Below are 16,685 nucleotides of genomic sequence, written 5' to 3'. Positions count from 1 at the left end.
GCACCCCTTAGCTTCATAAATGATGACTTTGACAGGACCAGAGATCAGCAGGATCTTGGGCCCAGCTGCCCACCTGGCACCTAATGTAGAGTTGGCACTTACAGGGAGGGTGACTATAACCAGCTAATGCAGGAGCAGATCTGAGACTGTGAGTGCTCTGAATGGGATCCAGTAGGAACAGAGCCATCCGATTCGACCAACCTTCGCATCCCTCCCCAGAGAAAACTGGGAAGAGTTGGAAGCTTACCTGCAGAGCCTTTTCATGATCTCCTCTTTCTAGAAGGTGGAGGAGATGCTTTTGATGTAGGTTGATTAAATGTTCTCTTGGAATAGGGTAGAGGCAGCCCCACTCCTCACATAACTCATATTCCTGGAAGGAAACACACATGCCTTCAACCCCTTTAAAATCCTGGCCTTTCAGTGCACTTAAGTAAGTGCTTAATAAATGCTTAATGTTAAAAAAAAAAAAAAATCCTGGCCTTGTCACTCATTCAACTCTTGCCTGGTTTTTCTCAGCAGTCCCGAATCTGCTAAAGCCCCAGGACAGTTTGGGAAGTGTTGATGGGAACTTCATTGGGGGATTAAAGTGGGATCATAAAGGACCAGAATTGGCAAGGTAAGTTCTGAAAATGGTGCAAGTAGGCAGCTAAACATGTCCTTTTCCTCTTAGCTCTCCTATAAAAAAGAAACAGATGACATACAGCCACTAACACTTGGTCAGTGCTGGGAAGATACTGAGAAAGTGGGGAAGGCTGAGAGGATTGTCAAAGGAGACAGAGCCTACTCAGCTCTGACTGTTGCCATATGACTGTGCAGGCCCACTGCTGCCAGAGTTTAAAAATTTTCAAAAAAATTTTTTAGGGCTTCCTTGGTGGTCCAGTGGTTAAGACTCCACACTTTCACTGCAGGGGACATGGGTTCAATTCCTAGTCAGGGAACTAAGATATCTCTCACATGCTTTGTGGCATGGCCAGAAAAAAAAATTACAAAAACATTTTTTTTTAATTGAAAAATCTCCCTATTTTCCAATGCTGGCAATGAAATCAATATGAAAAGCTAAAAATTCTACAGACTACTACTGCACAGGTCAAATAAACATGCTGCTATTGGATTCCATGGATATCAACCCTTGTTACTCCCCGCATCCCCACCTCCAATTTGGGAACTCTGGATTAAAGTTTCAGAGAGTGGAATTCTCAGAGCTACATCCGAGTATTCTATGGTGGCATCTAAGGCTCTCCCCACAACTCTGCCTGGGGCCACCTTCTTCAGGATGTTCCCTTGTCTCTCAGGCTACATTAGATGCCCTGCCTGTGCCATCACCACAGTCTGGGCTTGCTTCTGTCACTTGGAATATCACAATCACCTAGGGATATGGCTCACATTTCCCCTCACCCTTGCCCCGCCCACCCCTTCCCAAAATAATGAGTTGCACAAAGGCAAAGGCAAAGGCTAAGCTTAATGACCTTTGTTTCACCACTATCTAGCACAGTGGTCAATAAAGGTTTCCTGGATGAGTCAGCACCTGAATAAATACATCTATATTTTGACCTATGATATATATCAGCTTCTCAAAGGGTAAAAAAAAATTTACTCAGCACTCAGTGTCCAACAATCACATGGAAAAGTAGTTAAAGTCATTAGTAGTCATGGCAACATAAATTAAAACAATGATGGTATCATACCACCTTATTGGCAAAAAGTAAAAAGCTAAACGACGCCAAAATTGCCAAGAAGATGGAGCAACAGGGACTGTGAGTAGGAGAATAACTGGGCCAGAACAATGTGGTAACATCTTAGTAAAGGTGAGGATGCTTATGCCTCATGATGCAGCAGTTCCACGCTGGGTATGTATTCTGTACCCACTGTGAACAGTGCAGGAAATCTCCTGTATGAAAACAAGGGTGATAGTTCAAAAGCATTAACTGTCTTAGTCCTTACACTTCTCTGAATGTTGGTAAGTTTCACATGCATAAAAAAGAGAAAAAAGAGTGTTAGGTAATTATAGAAAAAAATGTGAACCTTGACATATGGAAAGGAGTCTACCTAACTGGTTAAGGAGGGGTAAATCTAGAAAGAGGAGGAAGGAGAATAGTACCCAGGAAAATGGTACCTTGGCTTCCAGAATCAGGTTCATGACAGTCGATGGGTCCTCAGCGCAACAGTTTCTCAGGGCCTGCCAGTCACACCACATGGGGGTAGACTGCAAACCTAGAATCTAAGGAAAGACAAGAAAAGCTATCAAACCACACTGTAGTTTCTCTGTCCAGGAACAAGTCATTGGAGTATCCAGGGATGGGCCATCCCCAGGTCTCTGTACCAAACTTGCCAGGAGAGAGAGGGAATAAGAACTAATGGGGCAGAGTGTTTGCAAAGATGAGTGAATCGATCTGGCAAGTATAACCAGGGAGCCAAGGCTGAGTGGGGAGGCCACAACTGTTCTCAGAGGCTTCTGTCCTTTGCAGTTTGTTCAGTCTTCTGGGGTCACTTGTTCCTTGCTCCTTTACCTAAAAACTCTATCCAGGTTATTCTTCTGGCTTGAATGCTCTGTGGGATCACCCTTCATGCAACATTTTAGCTCAGCATGAAAACTGCTGAGGAAGAGTGGAAAGAAAATCTTTTTTACTTGCCATTTTCACTTTCCCTAGTTGGGCTCTGGACTCTGGTTACCAGTACACTTAGGAAGATTAGCATATGTATACTTGCTATGTAGCTGTACCACATAAATCTATATCCCTAAGCCTCTTGATCTTGAATATAACACATACATAACAAGAACCTTTCACTTGAAAGGTTGAACTGAAAGTGAAATTTTCACTTTTACTTATCCCTTTCAAAATGGCTACTGTTATAGTGAAGAGTTCTCATAAAACATGATCCACTGAAGGAGGAAATGGCAAACCTTGGGGAAATTTTTGCCTTGAGAACCCCATGAACAGCATGAAAAGGCAAAAAGATATGACACTAGAAGATGAGTCTCCAAGATCAGAAGGTATACAATATGCTACAAGAGAAGAGTGGAGGGCAATTACTAATAGATTCAGAAAGAATGAAGTAGCTGGGCGAAAGTAGAAATGACACTCAATTGTGAATGTGTCTGGTGATGAAAGTAAAGTCCAATGTTGTATACAGCAATACTGCACAGGAACCTGAAATGTTAGGTCCTGAAGCAAGGTAAATTGAACATGATCAAGCAGGAGATGGCATGAGTGAACACTGACATCTTAGGAATCAGCCAACTAAAATGGATGGGAATGTGTGAATTTAATTCAGATGACCATTATGTCTACTACTGTGGGCAACAATTTCTTATAAGAAAAGGAGTAGCCTTCATAGTCAACAAAAAAATCTGAAATGCAGTACTTGGGTGCAGTTTCAAAAATGACAGAATGATCTCGGTTCATTTCCAAGGCAAACCATTCAATATCATAGTAATCCAAGTCTAAGCCCCAACTGCTAATACTGAAGAAGCTGAAGTTGACTGGCTCTATGAAGACCTATAAGACCTTCTACAACTAACACCAAAAAAGGTGTCCTTTTCATCATAGTGGATTGGAATGCAAAAGTAGGAAGGCAAGAGATACCTGGAGGAACTGGCAAGTTTGGCTTTGGAGTACAAAATGAACCTGGACAAAGGCTAACAGAGCTTTGCCAAGAGAACACAGTCGTCTTAGTAAACACCCTTTTCCAACAACGCAAGAGACGACTCTATACATGGACATCACCAAATGGTCAATACCGAAATCAGATTCCTTTCTCTTGATGCCAGGTCCTATACCTTCTGATACACCTGCAGCTCCGCGAGCTTTCTCCGTAGCTCATACTCCAGCCCATCTTGGACAGCTGTGTCTGAAAGGCAGTAGGCCAGGATCTCCAAGCACCACTCCAGGGGCCACCGGTCCACAAACTGCAGTGTTAGCCGACTTCTCAGACATGCATCCTTCACAGCAAACAGGTACTGCCAACCTTCTTTGTCTATAAGACAAAAAGATGTTCAGCAAGCCTGGCACGGGAGTTCAAGAGTCCAGGTTACTTCTTAAGAGAAGGGCTGTGTTCAATTTCACAAAACAGGAGTTGGGAGGATCCTGAAGATACATCTGACCTGAATTAGTTTTTATACTTGGAGCAATTCTATGATGAAGACAGATGCTGTATCTTTTTTCTTGTTATGAAGGTGAAATCAAAGTCATGGGACTTTCTGAAGACAGAGGAGAAAAAAAGAAGAGAGGAGAAAGGAAGGAATAAAGGGAGAAAGAATGAAAAGAGAGAAGACAGAAGAACAGATGAGGTGCTCCATGGTTTGGCAAGCTGCATACACAGCACCGTTTCAGACTCAACTTGTCAGCAGAACTTTCGGTTTTCCCTGTAATTTCCATGCTGTATCCTACATTACGACTTGAAAGTTACTGCAAGCAAACTAGGCTGTTTTTTTTAACAGTTGTTTTTACTTAGCAGCTCTCTCTCTCACACTCCCACATCACAGAGCTGAAACACAGACTCCATCCAAGCCATTAAGACCTCAGAGCCGGTCAGTGGATTTCTCCACCTTCTCAAGGAAGGATTTTCTCCTTTCCATAGAGAAGCCAAGGTCCCTACCCGCAGCCAGCCCGGCTCTTGCTCCCCCTGGTGGAGGGCTGAAAGTCACCAGTCTCACCTCTGGGTACACGTCAGTCTCCTGGGGAGCTTTTAGAGTAGGAGTTGACTAACAGGCGTGCATGCGTGCGTGTGTGTGTCTGTGTGTGTGTGTACCTGGGGGAGTTTTTAGAGTAGGAATTGACTAACAGGCGTGCGTGCATGTGTGCGTGTGTCTGTGTGTGTGTACTAGCTTTTATAGTAGGAGTTGCCTAACAGGCCCCTGTGTGTGTGTGTGTGTGTGTGTGTGTACTAGCTTTTATAGTAGGAGTTGACTAACAGGCCTGTGTGTGTGTGTGTACTAGCTTTTATAGTAGGAGTTGACTAACACGCCCGTGTGTGTGTGTGTGTGTACTAGCTTTTATAGTAGGAGTTGACTAACAGGCCCCTGTGTGTGTGTGTGTGTGTGTACTAGCTTTTATAGTAGGAGTTGACTAACAGGCGTGTGTGTGTGTGTGTGTGTGTGTGTGTGTGTGTGTGCCTGGGGAGCTTTTAGAGTAGGAGTTGACTAACAGGCGTGTGTGTGTGTGTGTGTGTGTGTGTGTACTAGCTTTTATAGTAGGAGTTGACTAACAGGCCCCTGTGTGTGTGTGTGTGTGTACTAGCTTTTATAGAAGGAGTTGACTAACAGGCGTGTGTGTGTGTTTTAAATAATTATTTGCTCTTGAGTGCACTGGGTCTCTGTCCCTGCCTGTGCCTTCTCTAGTTGTACTGAGCAGGGGCAACTTTCTAGCTGCGGTGTGCAGGCTTCTCCTTGTGGTGGGCTCTAGAGCACAGTTGACCACCTTAATAGTTGTGGGCTCTGTTGGGCTCCACCAGCAGGTGGGATCTTCCTGGATTAGGGATTGAACCAGTGCCTCCTGCATTGGCAGGTGAGTTCTTTACCACCAGGGAAGCCCCTGAGGGTCTGTTTTTATAAAGATTTCTTAGAAGACAGCCACGCTCACTTGTTTATGGTCTATGGCTGATTTAATGCCGTAATGACAGATCCAAGTGGTTGCCACCAAGCCTGTAGAGCCTACAAAGCCCTTTACAGAAAAACTTTCCTGACTGCTCTTTTAAAGCAAACACTTTCCTGAACCTTATCATGGGCTTTTGGAAATGGGGCTCAGATATTTGTAGTCTATAACATTTGTCAACGATTCTGATATGCAGGGTTGAGAATACTGGTTATGAGTGCCTGTCCTAAAGTTTGATGGGCTTAGGTTCTAAGCTCTGCTCCACCACTGACTATCCTGGGCAGTTTCCCACGCTCTGGGCCTGGCTCGCCTCTCAGTATCATCAGACCATGGTGGCACCTTTCTCGAGAGTTCCTGTGAGGATCAGACGCGATGATCCACTTGGTGAACTCTCAATGTTATTACCATTGCTGGAGGAGGAAGACACAGCTTTCTGCTCACCACAAGCCGCCGCACAGCACAAGACCGCATCCTGTATGCCGCTCAAGTTGTCCCCATCTTGTCCGTACACATTAGTGAGCTGAAGGGCCCGGCGCCAATCTCTAGCCACCAGGGCTTCCTCGAAGGCCTCGGTGAGCACGTCCAGAGCAGTGGGAGAATGGAGGCCCAGGAGGACGGTAGAGAGACTGGCCTGGCCACAGAGACTCGCGGCCAGACTCTGCCCCTGCTCGGAGGACCCTCGGAGGGGTTCCCAGGCAGCCAGGAGGGAGGCCTCCAGCAGAGGAAACTGTTCCAAGAGGCGCTCACACTCCCGGGCTACCTGCTCGGCTGTCAGGGGCACTTCCCTGCGGCCACGAAGCTCCTTCCATGACAAGCTGGGCTTGGTGACCTTTGACCCCCGGGAAGCCCCCAGACAGGCCACGGTAGCCAGCAGCTTTGAGCGGGACTTCAGAAAGGCCAAGGCGGAGGAGGTGAGGGCTGGGGGTGGTGAATCCCTCGGGGAGGAAGGGGGCTTCCTCTCCAGTATGGGGTTCTCAGTTGGCTTCGGGGAGCTCAGTGTGGAAAGTGGGAGGTCACCCAGGCAGTGGGAGGTGTGCAGCTGGGCCAGCGTGCCCAGGCGGGTCAGAAGGGCTGACGTCTGCTGGCTCTGCCTGGAGGAGCAGAGGGTGAGGGGCTCGCAGCAGCAGTTGACAATGACCTGCGGCACGCTCAGGCTCAGACCCTCTCGGGCCAGGAGGGCTGCCAGCCTGGAGGGAGAGAAGCAGAGGGCATGCAAGGCCTGAGTGCCTGGGCACCATCACTCAATCTCCAAATTTCTTTATGTTTAAACAAACAGAAGTAAATGCAGACTCTCTGTTTCCCCCTATTCCCCTCCTCCTTTTAACTCAAAAGACAGTCTATTAGACCCAATGCCCTGCCCCTTGCTTTTTTACTTAATAACACATCTGGTAGATCTGTCCATATCCGTCTACAGAGAGGCCCCTTATTTATTTATTTTTTTAATAGCTACGCAGCATTCCATTATGTGGGGGAACCTGAATTTAACTAGTCTGTTAGTGGACAATGGCTACGACACACAAAGTTGTGGTAAAATGACTTAGCACATATAGCATTTTTCATACGCATAATAAAGCTTTGGGATAAATTTCCCAATGTGGACTGCCAAAAATGCGGATCGTCATTTTAATGGACAAGGACAAACTGCTTTCCCACAGGGACTGTACCCAGATTTATATCCCGCTAGTAATCTATGAGAACGCTTGTTTTCCCACAGCCTAGCCAACTAATTATGTTATCAATGTTTTGGGTTTTAGCCTACTCTTAAGTAGAGTCCCCCCTTAATTTTATTTATTTATTTTTAATCTGATTTTAACCCCTTTATTTAGATGTGGATAGGAAGAAACAAGGCACATTGAATTTTAATGAAGCCTGCATAAGAGTAACTGCAAACTAATGGAAAAGTTGAAGAAATCCCCCCCTTCCTGTACTGAACTCAAACACAGCCCCACTGAGCCCTTGGTTTCCTTGATGAAACTATTAGGAAGGCCCATGCCTGACTCTCACGGGGTGGCTCCTACCTGTCTGGGGGTACTTGTCGCTCAAGCAGGAGGTGTGACACCAGTTGGGAAGAGCTTTGTTGCAGGAGAACAAAGGGGTTTCCTACCTTGACCTCCACATGATCTGCAAAAGTAAAGAAAATGATTTTTGCACCACTGACTGCAACATTCAGAGCCCTATCTTCCAGAATCAACAACAAAAATAGTGTCAAAACTACACGGAAAGTCCTTTCATTGGTATTTTTCTAGGTAAAAGGTATTCTTGACATGATGCTGGCCACAGGTTTATCTATGCCTTACCACTGTCCTAGAGACTTCCAACAACAGACACACTTCAGTGAACAGGTCTAGCCACAAACAGCAATTTCTGCTCCCTTCCATGTGACTGAAGTGCAGGTAACACTTGCTCTGTGGACTCGAGTAAGCGTCTGGCATTTTAAACAGAGACTCAATTCCTCTTCTCAGTTCTCATATCCACAGTAGATCGAAGATCTGACAGTATTTTTGAGTCATTAATACCGTCAAAACATACTGAATACTCTCATATGTTGTACTACTGTACGAGGCATTGGGGAGATAAAGGTGACTAAAGTGCAGAGGTGTGTAAGAGAGGACCTCATAAATCCAGTGTCCTTGGCTACTGCTGCACCTAGAACCACTTCATCGTATGCCTTCTTCTTCCTCGCCCTAGATACTTGCAGGCCGGTCCTGACTATATTTCCTTTTTCCTGCTACTCACCAGGCTCAGAGCTCAGGCTCCGAAGGAAAACGGCAGCCAGGGTGCTGCAGTACTTGAAGAAGGTGCCCATGTAGTCAGTCTGCTTGCCGCCTGCTGCCGTCTGTTTGCCCAGGTTCTTCTGGAGGAGCTGAGCCTGGATATACACAGGGTGGGCCTCGGCCTCCGGAGCTTTCTGGGCCACCTGCTCCACCAGGGAGGAGAGTGGGGTACTCCTGGGCTCTGGGGAGAGTTATGGAAGGAGAAGGCATGCAGTCTTGAGTCTGTGCATCCGGCTTTGGGTCAATTTCCAACACAATATGGGAACTGAACCTCTGCTCAGTTCTGCATGGGGCATCCTATATTTGGGTATTATACTTACTAGGCAGCTATAAAATCCTAAGTTTGTAAAATAGAAATACAAATATATACTGCATGGGGCATCCTACAGCTTGGTATTACACTTATGAGGCAGCTTCACAATCCCAAGGGCTTCCCTGATAGCTCAGTTAGTAAAGAATCTGCCTGCAATGCAGGAGACACAGGCTCAATTTCTGGGTTGGGAAGATCTGCTGGAGAAGGGATAGGCTACCCACTCTAGTATTCTTAGATTTCCCTGGTGGCTCAGCTGGTAAAGAAACTGCCTGCAATGTGGGAGACCTGGGTTCGACTGCTGGGTTGGGAAGATCCCCTGGAGAAGGGAAAGGCTACCCGCTCCAGTATTCTGTCCTGGAGAATTCCATGGACTGTATAGTTCCTGGTGTTGCAAACAGTAGGACATGACTGAGTGACTTTCACTATACAATCCCAAGTTGGTTCCCTGTGCAAGTGATTCTCAGCCAGGAAGAGTTCTGAGTCTGGAGAAATCAGGGTGAAGAGTTCCACTTTCATCTCAGGGTCTCTGGGGTGGAACTCCTCTGCAAAATGCACAGCACTCTTTTGGGGATGGTTTGGTCAATGTTTACGGAGTGACTTCTGGGTATATCTCTCATTAGGAATGAGAAATGTGTACCAGTCACTTAGGAGGTGGGGAAATAGGTGGGATTAGTTACAAGACCAGTCCTGGTTAACTAGAGGGCTGGTAGGGTCCACTTCTGGGCTTCCCAGGTGGCACTAATGGTAAAGAACCCACCTGCTAATGCAGGAGACTTGGGTTCAATCCCTGGGTCAGGAAGATCCCCTAGAGGAGGGCATGGCAACCCACTCTTGCCTGGAGAATGTCATGGACAGAGGAGCCTGGCGGGCTACAGTCTATAGGGTGGCAAAGAGTTGGACATGGCTGAAGCGACTCAGCACGTACACACAAGGGCCCACTTCTGAGTCCTAAGCCTCCGTTCCAATGTGCTCCTTCATGCTCCGCTGTGTCCTTCCCCTAGTTCAACCGTAACTGCTCGCTCGCAGAAGGACTGGTACCTGGCAGCTCCAGTGCTTCTCTCAGCGACTGCAGGATCTGCTCCAGCTGCTGGGAGAGGCTGGCATGGCTGGCTACACAGTCCTCCGTGAGGCTGGGCCAACACATCTGAAGCAGCTCAGCAATGCTGCACCGTGGGGGACCTCCTCCTTTATCCTCTCCACTCTCTATGGAGAGCAAACAAGAAAGAAAGAGTCAGGTCTGATGCTGACCCAACGTTCCGAGTCCAGGAGATTAAAAAAAGGTAGTTACGCAGCTCACCTGATTTGATTTGCCCGGCTGACACAAGCGGGTAATTGAGAATCTTACTGATCTGCTGAAGAACACCTGGAAAGCCTCGAATGCCATCAGCATTGATGAATACGTGGTCTAGCCGGCGACCTGGAAATGGATGAATCAAGAGGGAATGCAGAAAAAACATAAGGTACTTTCAGAGATTGAAAGTCCTGTATTTACGTGTAAAGTTTTATCTCCTTCAATATGAAGGGGGAGGTAGATGCTGTGCCGGTTGAGTAGCCCAGTAAACCTGGCGTATTCCATGTCTGTGGTTCCAGGGCTATCTGTGGCAAGATGCCTCAGCTGTCCACAGCAGCAGAGCCAGAAGCTCTGGTATTCCTGGGGAATTGCTGTCCCAAGCCAACCAGGCACTTCTTGTGGATTTGCCTTGGTACCTTTCTTAGGTGAGAATTTGAGCTGGGATCCAGTCTCCTCTAATTGTTTTAAATGGTATCCTGATACCCTGACTAGACTATAAAGAACTTTATGCAGAGATTATTCCTTATACCTCTCTTGTGCTCCATAAACTTTGGATAATCTGGAAATGCAGTAGGTACTAAATTAATTCCTGATTGGCATGAAACCAGTTGGCTTGAATATTATATAATCTTCATTCAATTTTAGAATATAAGTGCTAGACGAGGGGGAAGTAAACTGTTCAGTAAAAACAGCATTGTATATGCCACAGTACACTTTCTTGGAAGGACTATGTCAGCATTAAAGGATTTCAAGCCAACAGCTCAGAAGTGATTTGGAAGGGTGTGCATAAAAGAGTTAACACAGAAGGCCCGAGACTGCTATCCTCAGAAAGGCTTGCTGGCAAGGTTGGTCCTTGGCTGGCAACTCCTACCTTGACTGGTAGATGCTTTTCTACCCTGATAAAAATTTCCCTAAATGATTCCCTAAATCACAGGAAGTGATTGATTGTGCCTAAACTGTTTGTATGGTGTGGTTTATGCTGAACACCTGCCTTTCTTCCGAGAGTCTGGAAGCTTGGTACATGTTGGGCAGAGGCTGCCTCTGTCACCAGCCCCCAATAAAAACCTTGGGCTCTGGGTCACTGATGAGCTTCCAGTAGACAACATTTCATATTTGTTTGTTGTCACAACTTACTACTGGAGGAGTTCAGTACGTCCCGTGTGACTCCAGCAGGAGAGAATTCCTGGAAGCTTATGTCTGGTTTCCTCCAGATTTGATCCCATGAGCCTTTCCCCTTTGCTAATTTTGCTTTGTGTCTTTCTGATGATGTAATTTGTAGCCATGAGTATGACTGTATGCTGAGTCCTGTGAGTTCTCCCAGTGAATCACTGAACCCAGGGAAAGCTACTCATATCACACCTGTTCACCATTCCTCCCTCCGTATTACTCAGAGAGAATAAGTTCCTGTCTCTCTGCCTCGTCAGTCCTTCCAGTGTTGGGTGTGTGTATCAAGGACAGGTGGGGAGTGACACTTTGCCTAATTCTTTCTTCACATTCCTCTAAAAATTCCATAGACACATTCTGGGATATTATTAACCCCAAGGTATAATCCTCCCCTTAACTGTGATCCACTAAAAATTTCCCTTATACCTGGTGTACAGTTTGAGACCCAGGTTTAAAGTTAAGTGGGATTCACTTTGGAGGAGGTATGCAGTTAAGGGGCACAAACTCCATTTGTAACATTTTTGGAAGGCAACTATATTCACTACTGTATCACCAATGCCATTTGAACCAGTTTTGAATGTTTATCTCTTCCTTGAGTTTATCTATAAACCAGAAGAAAAGGTTCCCAAATGACTGTAGGCTGTTATATCTGTTAAGAAGGTGAGATTCTTGGGCTTTCCTGGTGGCTCAGTGGTAAAGAATCCACCTGCCAATGCAGGAGACACATGTTCGATCCTTGATCTGGGAAGATCCCACATGCCACATAGCAAATAAGCCCTCATGCCACACTATTCAGTCTGTGCTCTAGAGCTGGGGAAACTGAATCCTTTGTGCCCTAGAGCCCATGCTCTGCAACAAGATAAACCACTGCAATGAGAAGTCTGAGCACTGCATCTAGAGAGAAGCCTGGCTCTCTGCAACTAGAAAAACAGTGAAGACCCGGCATAGCCAAAAAGAAAACATTAAAAAAAAAAAAGAAGGCGAGACGGTCAATAGACTAGTCACCAGAATGGACATGAAGGAATAAAGAAACAATCCTTTCACCTTGTCCCTCCTTCCCCAGTAACTTTCTTCCTGTATAATTGTTAAGCATCTCAGAACCCTGTCTCCTCATCTGAGAACAAAGGGATCATGTGAAGGAAGCATACTCACCCCGACTCTCAAGGCTGCTGTTAAGGCGCCGTTCAGCCGTTTCCAAGAGCTGCTTGCCGGTTTTCCAGAGCTGGCACTGTGAGCAAGCCAGGTCAAACGCAGCCATGGCGGGCGGGCTGAGGTCTTCCAGAACCTCTTTCAGGGGAGCAGTGAGCTCTACCGGGCTACTGCTTATCCAAAAGTCCTCCTGGAGCGTGGGGATGGGGTCTCCAGAGGTGCTGAGCAGCTTGTCGGTCACATCAGAGATGGAATAAAATACCATCCCTGGACACCCAGCGGTTGGGGGTAAAAGGCAAGAGGTTAAAATGATGCTCAGTACCACTTTTATTTTGAGAAGTAGTTATAAGGTCGGGAGAAGTGAGGGTTTCTTCCAGATCGGGCCTAAAAGGTTGAGAAAGAATGTGGTAGGTCTGTGTGTGCTCATCTGAAAAGATCTCTAAAATATATTGCTAAAAAACCAAACCAGAAAATAGTACTTGTTACAAGAGCCCATTCATATTAAAAACAAAAAGCATATGTGTATATTCTTTTGAATCTGTAAAGAAAATTTCTGGGAGCATATAGAAGGGACAGTGTGTGATGGTAACTTGATATATACAGCCTAGACTAGCAAAAGATGTGAAAACATGGGACAAGATTCCACTTTCAAGAAATAATGAGCTCTTTCGGCAGTACAGCCAAGGTTGGGCCTGGAGACCCGAGAATCCCAGGCCACAGATGTTAGACAAAACTCCTTCACTTTTTAGGAATGTAAAATAATCCCTGAATAACTACATGGGAAGAAAATACAGTAATCAATTCCCCAAAGCTCAAGATAATGGCCATCAAAACCTGTGGTGGAAACTGCATTCACACTCCTCAGTATAGGCTTAATGGAACAGTTCGAGAGGCAGGTAAGTGACCCCTGTGGTCAGCAAAGTTGGCCCCATCTAGAAAATGACTTGGGGGGTGTCAGGACTGCTGTTTTTCAAGGCAAGCGTCCTGCCCTGGGTTTCTGTTCATCTTCACGGTGAGCCTCTGCTCGGGTGGTTTCTCCCCCACCCCCTCCTCCCACAACTCCCTCCCCACCCAACAAGAGGGAAGCCAGACCTGCGGCTGCAGCGCTGCCGATGGCCTGCAGGGTGGAGCGGCCACTGCCTGTTCTTCGGATGGTGCTGCTACCCCCGTCTGAGTTCTGGTTTTCGATTTTATGTTCTACTCGGGCCAGCTCCTGGATCACCTCCTGGTAGCGCTCCATGAACATCAGCTCCCCGGAACTGTGTGAAGACTTCAGGTTGAAGGTGAACACCACCTGTCACACAGGAGAGAAAGGAGTGTGGCTTTTGGTGGGCCTGCTGGAGTGGGGGAGAATCTACAGATCTGAGATCTTGCCAGTCATCAGCCTCTGGCCCTAAGACAGCTGCTTTGTGGGGCTGGAAGAGTGTTGGATGTGCAGAGAGTAGATCAAATGTAGAAATAACTCATAAAAGTCAGCATGAGAGTCACCAGAGCCCCAGCAGAATATAGGCAAATGATGTGGACAATTTCAAAGAGAAAATACGCTTGACTAATACACAGATGAAAAAATGCCTTCCCTTCCAAGTAATCCAGGAAATTTAAAAGTCATACTACTTTGCATCTATCATAAGGACAAAGTGTAAAAATAAACCCTCAGGGGTAGAATGAACTGTCACAATCTTTTTTGAAAAGCAATTTGGCAATCTATGAAGCTTTAAAAATGTTTATATTCTTTGACTCAGTCGTTTTTATGAGAAACTTTCTTAAGGAAAAAACTCCAAAGTCTTAATATGTAAAAGTGATAATCTTGACACTAGTTATTACAGTGATTACAGGATTGAAAATAATCTAAGTGTTGAGTTAACAGGGGAATAGTCAAATGCAGCTACATGATCAGATAAGATCACTAAAATCAGTTACAGAGCAAATATTTAAAATGTAAAAAAGGTGCTAAAATTTTAGATTCAAAGTGATCTTGGCTCTATATAAAGGTCACATATATTTCAGAAAAACATTGGCAAAAAATATACTTTTATCTTTAGTATTGGTTGCTCTGGACAATAAGATTAAAAATAATTTTATTTTCTGGTTAATACTTTTTGGCATTTTCTTATATGCACAACTTGTTCTGTAACCAGGTTAAAAAACTTTCATTAAAAAAGAAAAACTCAAAGCCTCCGAAAAGGAAGTGAGGACTTTAGTGGTAAAGCATCGGGGACCTCACAACTGACTTCTTGGTTTGGGTGTCAGAGAGGCTAGTGAGAGTCCTATCCTCCTGAGAGCAACAGAATTGTCACTGTTATTAAAATACAAGATCTAAAATGTGTCAGAAGAAGTTAAACAAAAATTATCCCATCACATAGATGTTTCCATGTAAATTCACATGAAAGGAAAATTCTGACCTGTGTGTTAAGGGACCAGCATACGCATTATAAGTACAAGAGAGTTTTAAAAATTAGAATAGTGGGTTTTTATGCTATTACATTTTAACAATAGCAGAGGATTCCTGTATTTCTCACAGCTTGCACACAATCCTCTTAACATTCCAGGAGGCAGCACAAGCAGGTATTACATTTAACTCCAGTTTTCAGGTGAGGATATCAAAGCTCAGAAAGAACAGCTCAGAGGGAGTAAGGGTCTTTCTGGTTTTTACTCCCTGTAATTTCCCCTACACACATGAACCTTCCAGTTTGCTAGCCCCTTCCACTTCTTGCATATTGAACTGGCATTCTATTTCTTGTTAAAAATGGTCTGCACAGTGATTTCTAACTATATAAAACCACATATATGTTCAGAGAAGGACATGAAGGAAAGATATAAAATTCTTTCAATGTTTTGATTGCCGCCCAGTATTTTATCTTGCTAAAACATCATTTTTGTTAAGAAACCAAATGATTCAACAGCTTAAGTCTCCTCCTGGCTGGATCTTGAAATCCACAGTGCTCAAGATGGGGTTCCATACATGCAGACTCCCTCCTGCTTCTCCTGCTGGACGTGGGCCCTCAGATGCACCCGAGTGGCTCTGGCTGAACACACATCGGCCTCTCCCTGTGGCCCCGCGGGTCCCAGATGGTAAAAGGCTGCCTTGGTGCTCTTTACTGTGACAAGGTGAGGCCTAGGCTCCTAACACCTGTTGCACAAGAACCTGCCTCACCTGGTGGGCTTCTGCAAAGTTCCCCCGGAGGATGCAGGATGCCAGCAGGGACTCGGGTGGGGAGAACATCATGGGGATGAGGGAACTGTGGGGTTGGGGCTGCAACCGGCCCTCCAGCTCATTCTTCCCAGATGCAGCGCTCAGACTTCCCTCTGTTGGGATACAGGAACATGGGTGGCCACGGAAGGGATAGAAATTGAGGAAAAACTATTCTGTCACCTGCTGCCAAACTCCTATCCTTCTCAAAGTCCTCTAAAAGGTCTGTAAATAGATCTTGATTTTTCCTCAAATGAAGGGCACACCTATGCTACCATCTTTTTCTCTTCTTCTTAAATTTGAAGTACAGTTGAAGTACAGTTAATATTGCATTAATTTCAGGTGCACAGAGAGTGATTTGGTTATATATACTCTTTTTTTTTTTTTTTTTCAGGAAATCAAGCACACTTTATTTTAAATGTTGAGAAGAAAAACTGCTCATCTTTATTCCAAAAGTATGTCCAAAGATGGAACTTAGTGGCATTCTGACAAAGAACATGCTGAAAAAGAAAATTTAATTGTCTTAAATGTGGAGAAAAAATAGTTGCTGTTTCCGCTTTCACAGTAAATGCTCAAATCAAAAGATTTAGTATGAAAAGGAAGGGGATATATGTATACCTATGGCTGATTCATGTTGAGGTTTGACAGAAAACAGCAAAATTCTGTATATATATACTCTTTTAAAAAATCATTTTCCACTACTGGTTATTGTAAGATAATAAGTACAGTTCCCTGTGCTACCCAGTAAATCCTTGTCTATTTTATATATGGTAGTGTGTATCTGTTCATATGCTATCATCTTTAAATATAAGACTTATGTACCAACTACTTTCCTTGGGTATTTACTTCTGTTTCTCTCTACTGATGGGGAACTCAGCTGATAGGGAAACAGCCCCTTCACTGTTGAACACAAGCAAGAACTGCTCAGTCCAAGGTTTCAGACCGGGGTGTATGACGACTCTATCAGGGCAAAGTTACTGGAAACTGGCACCTGGTAGGGACACCAATACCTGAAGTACTTGTGCTCAGTTCACTGCTCGTATTTTCCAGGGATGGTTTGGAACCTTTGTCCCGGTCGTCTAGAGGTATTAGGAAGAAACAGAGAAAATCAACCATCAATACCTTACAGTGCAGAAAGGGGGAGGTTGGCTTGAAAGCTGAGATCTAGGTAAGAGTGAAAAGATAATGAGTAGTTACTACATCAGTGGCTCCT

At 45.1% G+C, this 16,685-nt stretch overlaps 1 protein-coding gene across 1 annotated transcript in view; it reads right to left on the bottom strand.

Annotated features, from left to right (window-relative positions):
- ZFYVE26 (zinc finger FYVE-type containing 26) overlaps positions 1-16,685 on the bottom strand; it is a 64,993-nt gene that overhangs the window by 28,745 nt on the left and 19,563 nt on the right. Inside the window, exons 13-24 of the mRNA XM_043919379.1 lie at positions 16,483-16,551; positions 15,437-15,588; positions 13,375-13,576; positions 12,286-12,549; positions 9,976-10,095; positions 9,717-9,881; positions 8,328-8,546; positions 7,610-7,712; positions 6,033-6,778; positions 3,779-3,975; positions 2,114-2,218; positions 248-370 (exon numbers count right to left, since the gene is read on the bottom strand). Of these exons, the coding sequence (XP_043775314.1) occupies positions 248-370; positions 2,114-2,218; positions 3,779-3,975; positions 6,033-6,778; positions 7,610-7,712; positions 8,328-8,546; positions 9,717-9,881; positions 9,976-10,095; positions 12,286-12,549; positions 13,375-13,576; positions 15,437-15,588; positions 16,483-16,551 (2,465 nt within the window). The remainder of the gene's footprint in view (positions 1-247; positions 371-2,113; positions 2,219-3,778; positions 3,976-6,032; positions 6,779-7,609; positions 7,713-8,327; positions 8,547-9,716; positions 9,882-9,975; positions 10,096-12,285; positions 12,550-13,374; positions 13,577-15,436; positions 15,589-16,482; positions 16,552-16,685) is intronic.

The sequence above is a fragment of the Cervus elaphus genome, chromosome 12, assembly GCF_910594005.1.
Source record: "Cervus elaphus chromosome 12, mCerEla1.1, whole genome shotgun sequence".
NCBI classification, from domain to species: Eukaryota; Metazoa; Chordata; class Mammalia; order Artiodactyla; family Cervidae; genus Cervus; species Cervus elaphus.
The sequence above is the reverse complement of the archived record's forward strand: the minus strand, read 5'-3'. Positions and strand labels throughout refer to the sequence as shown.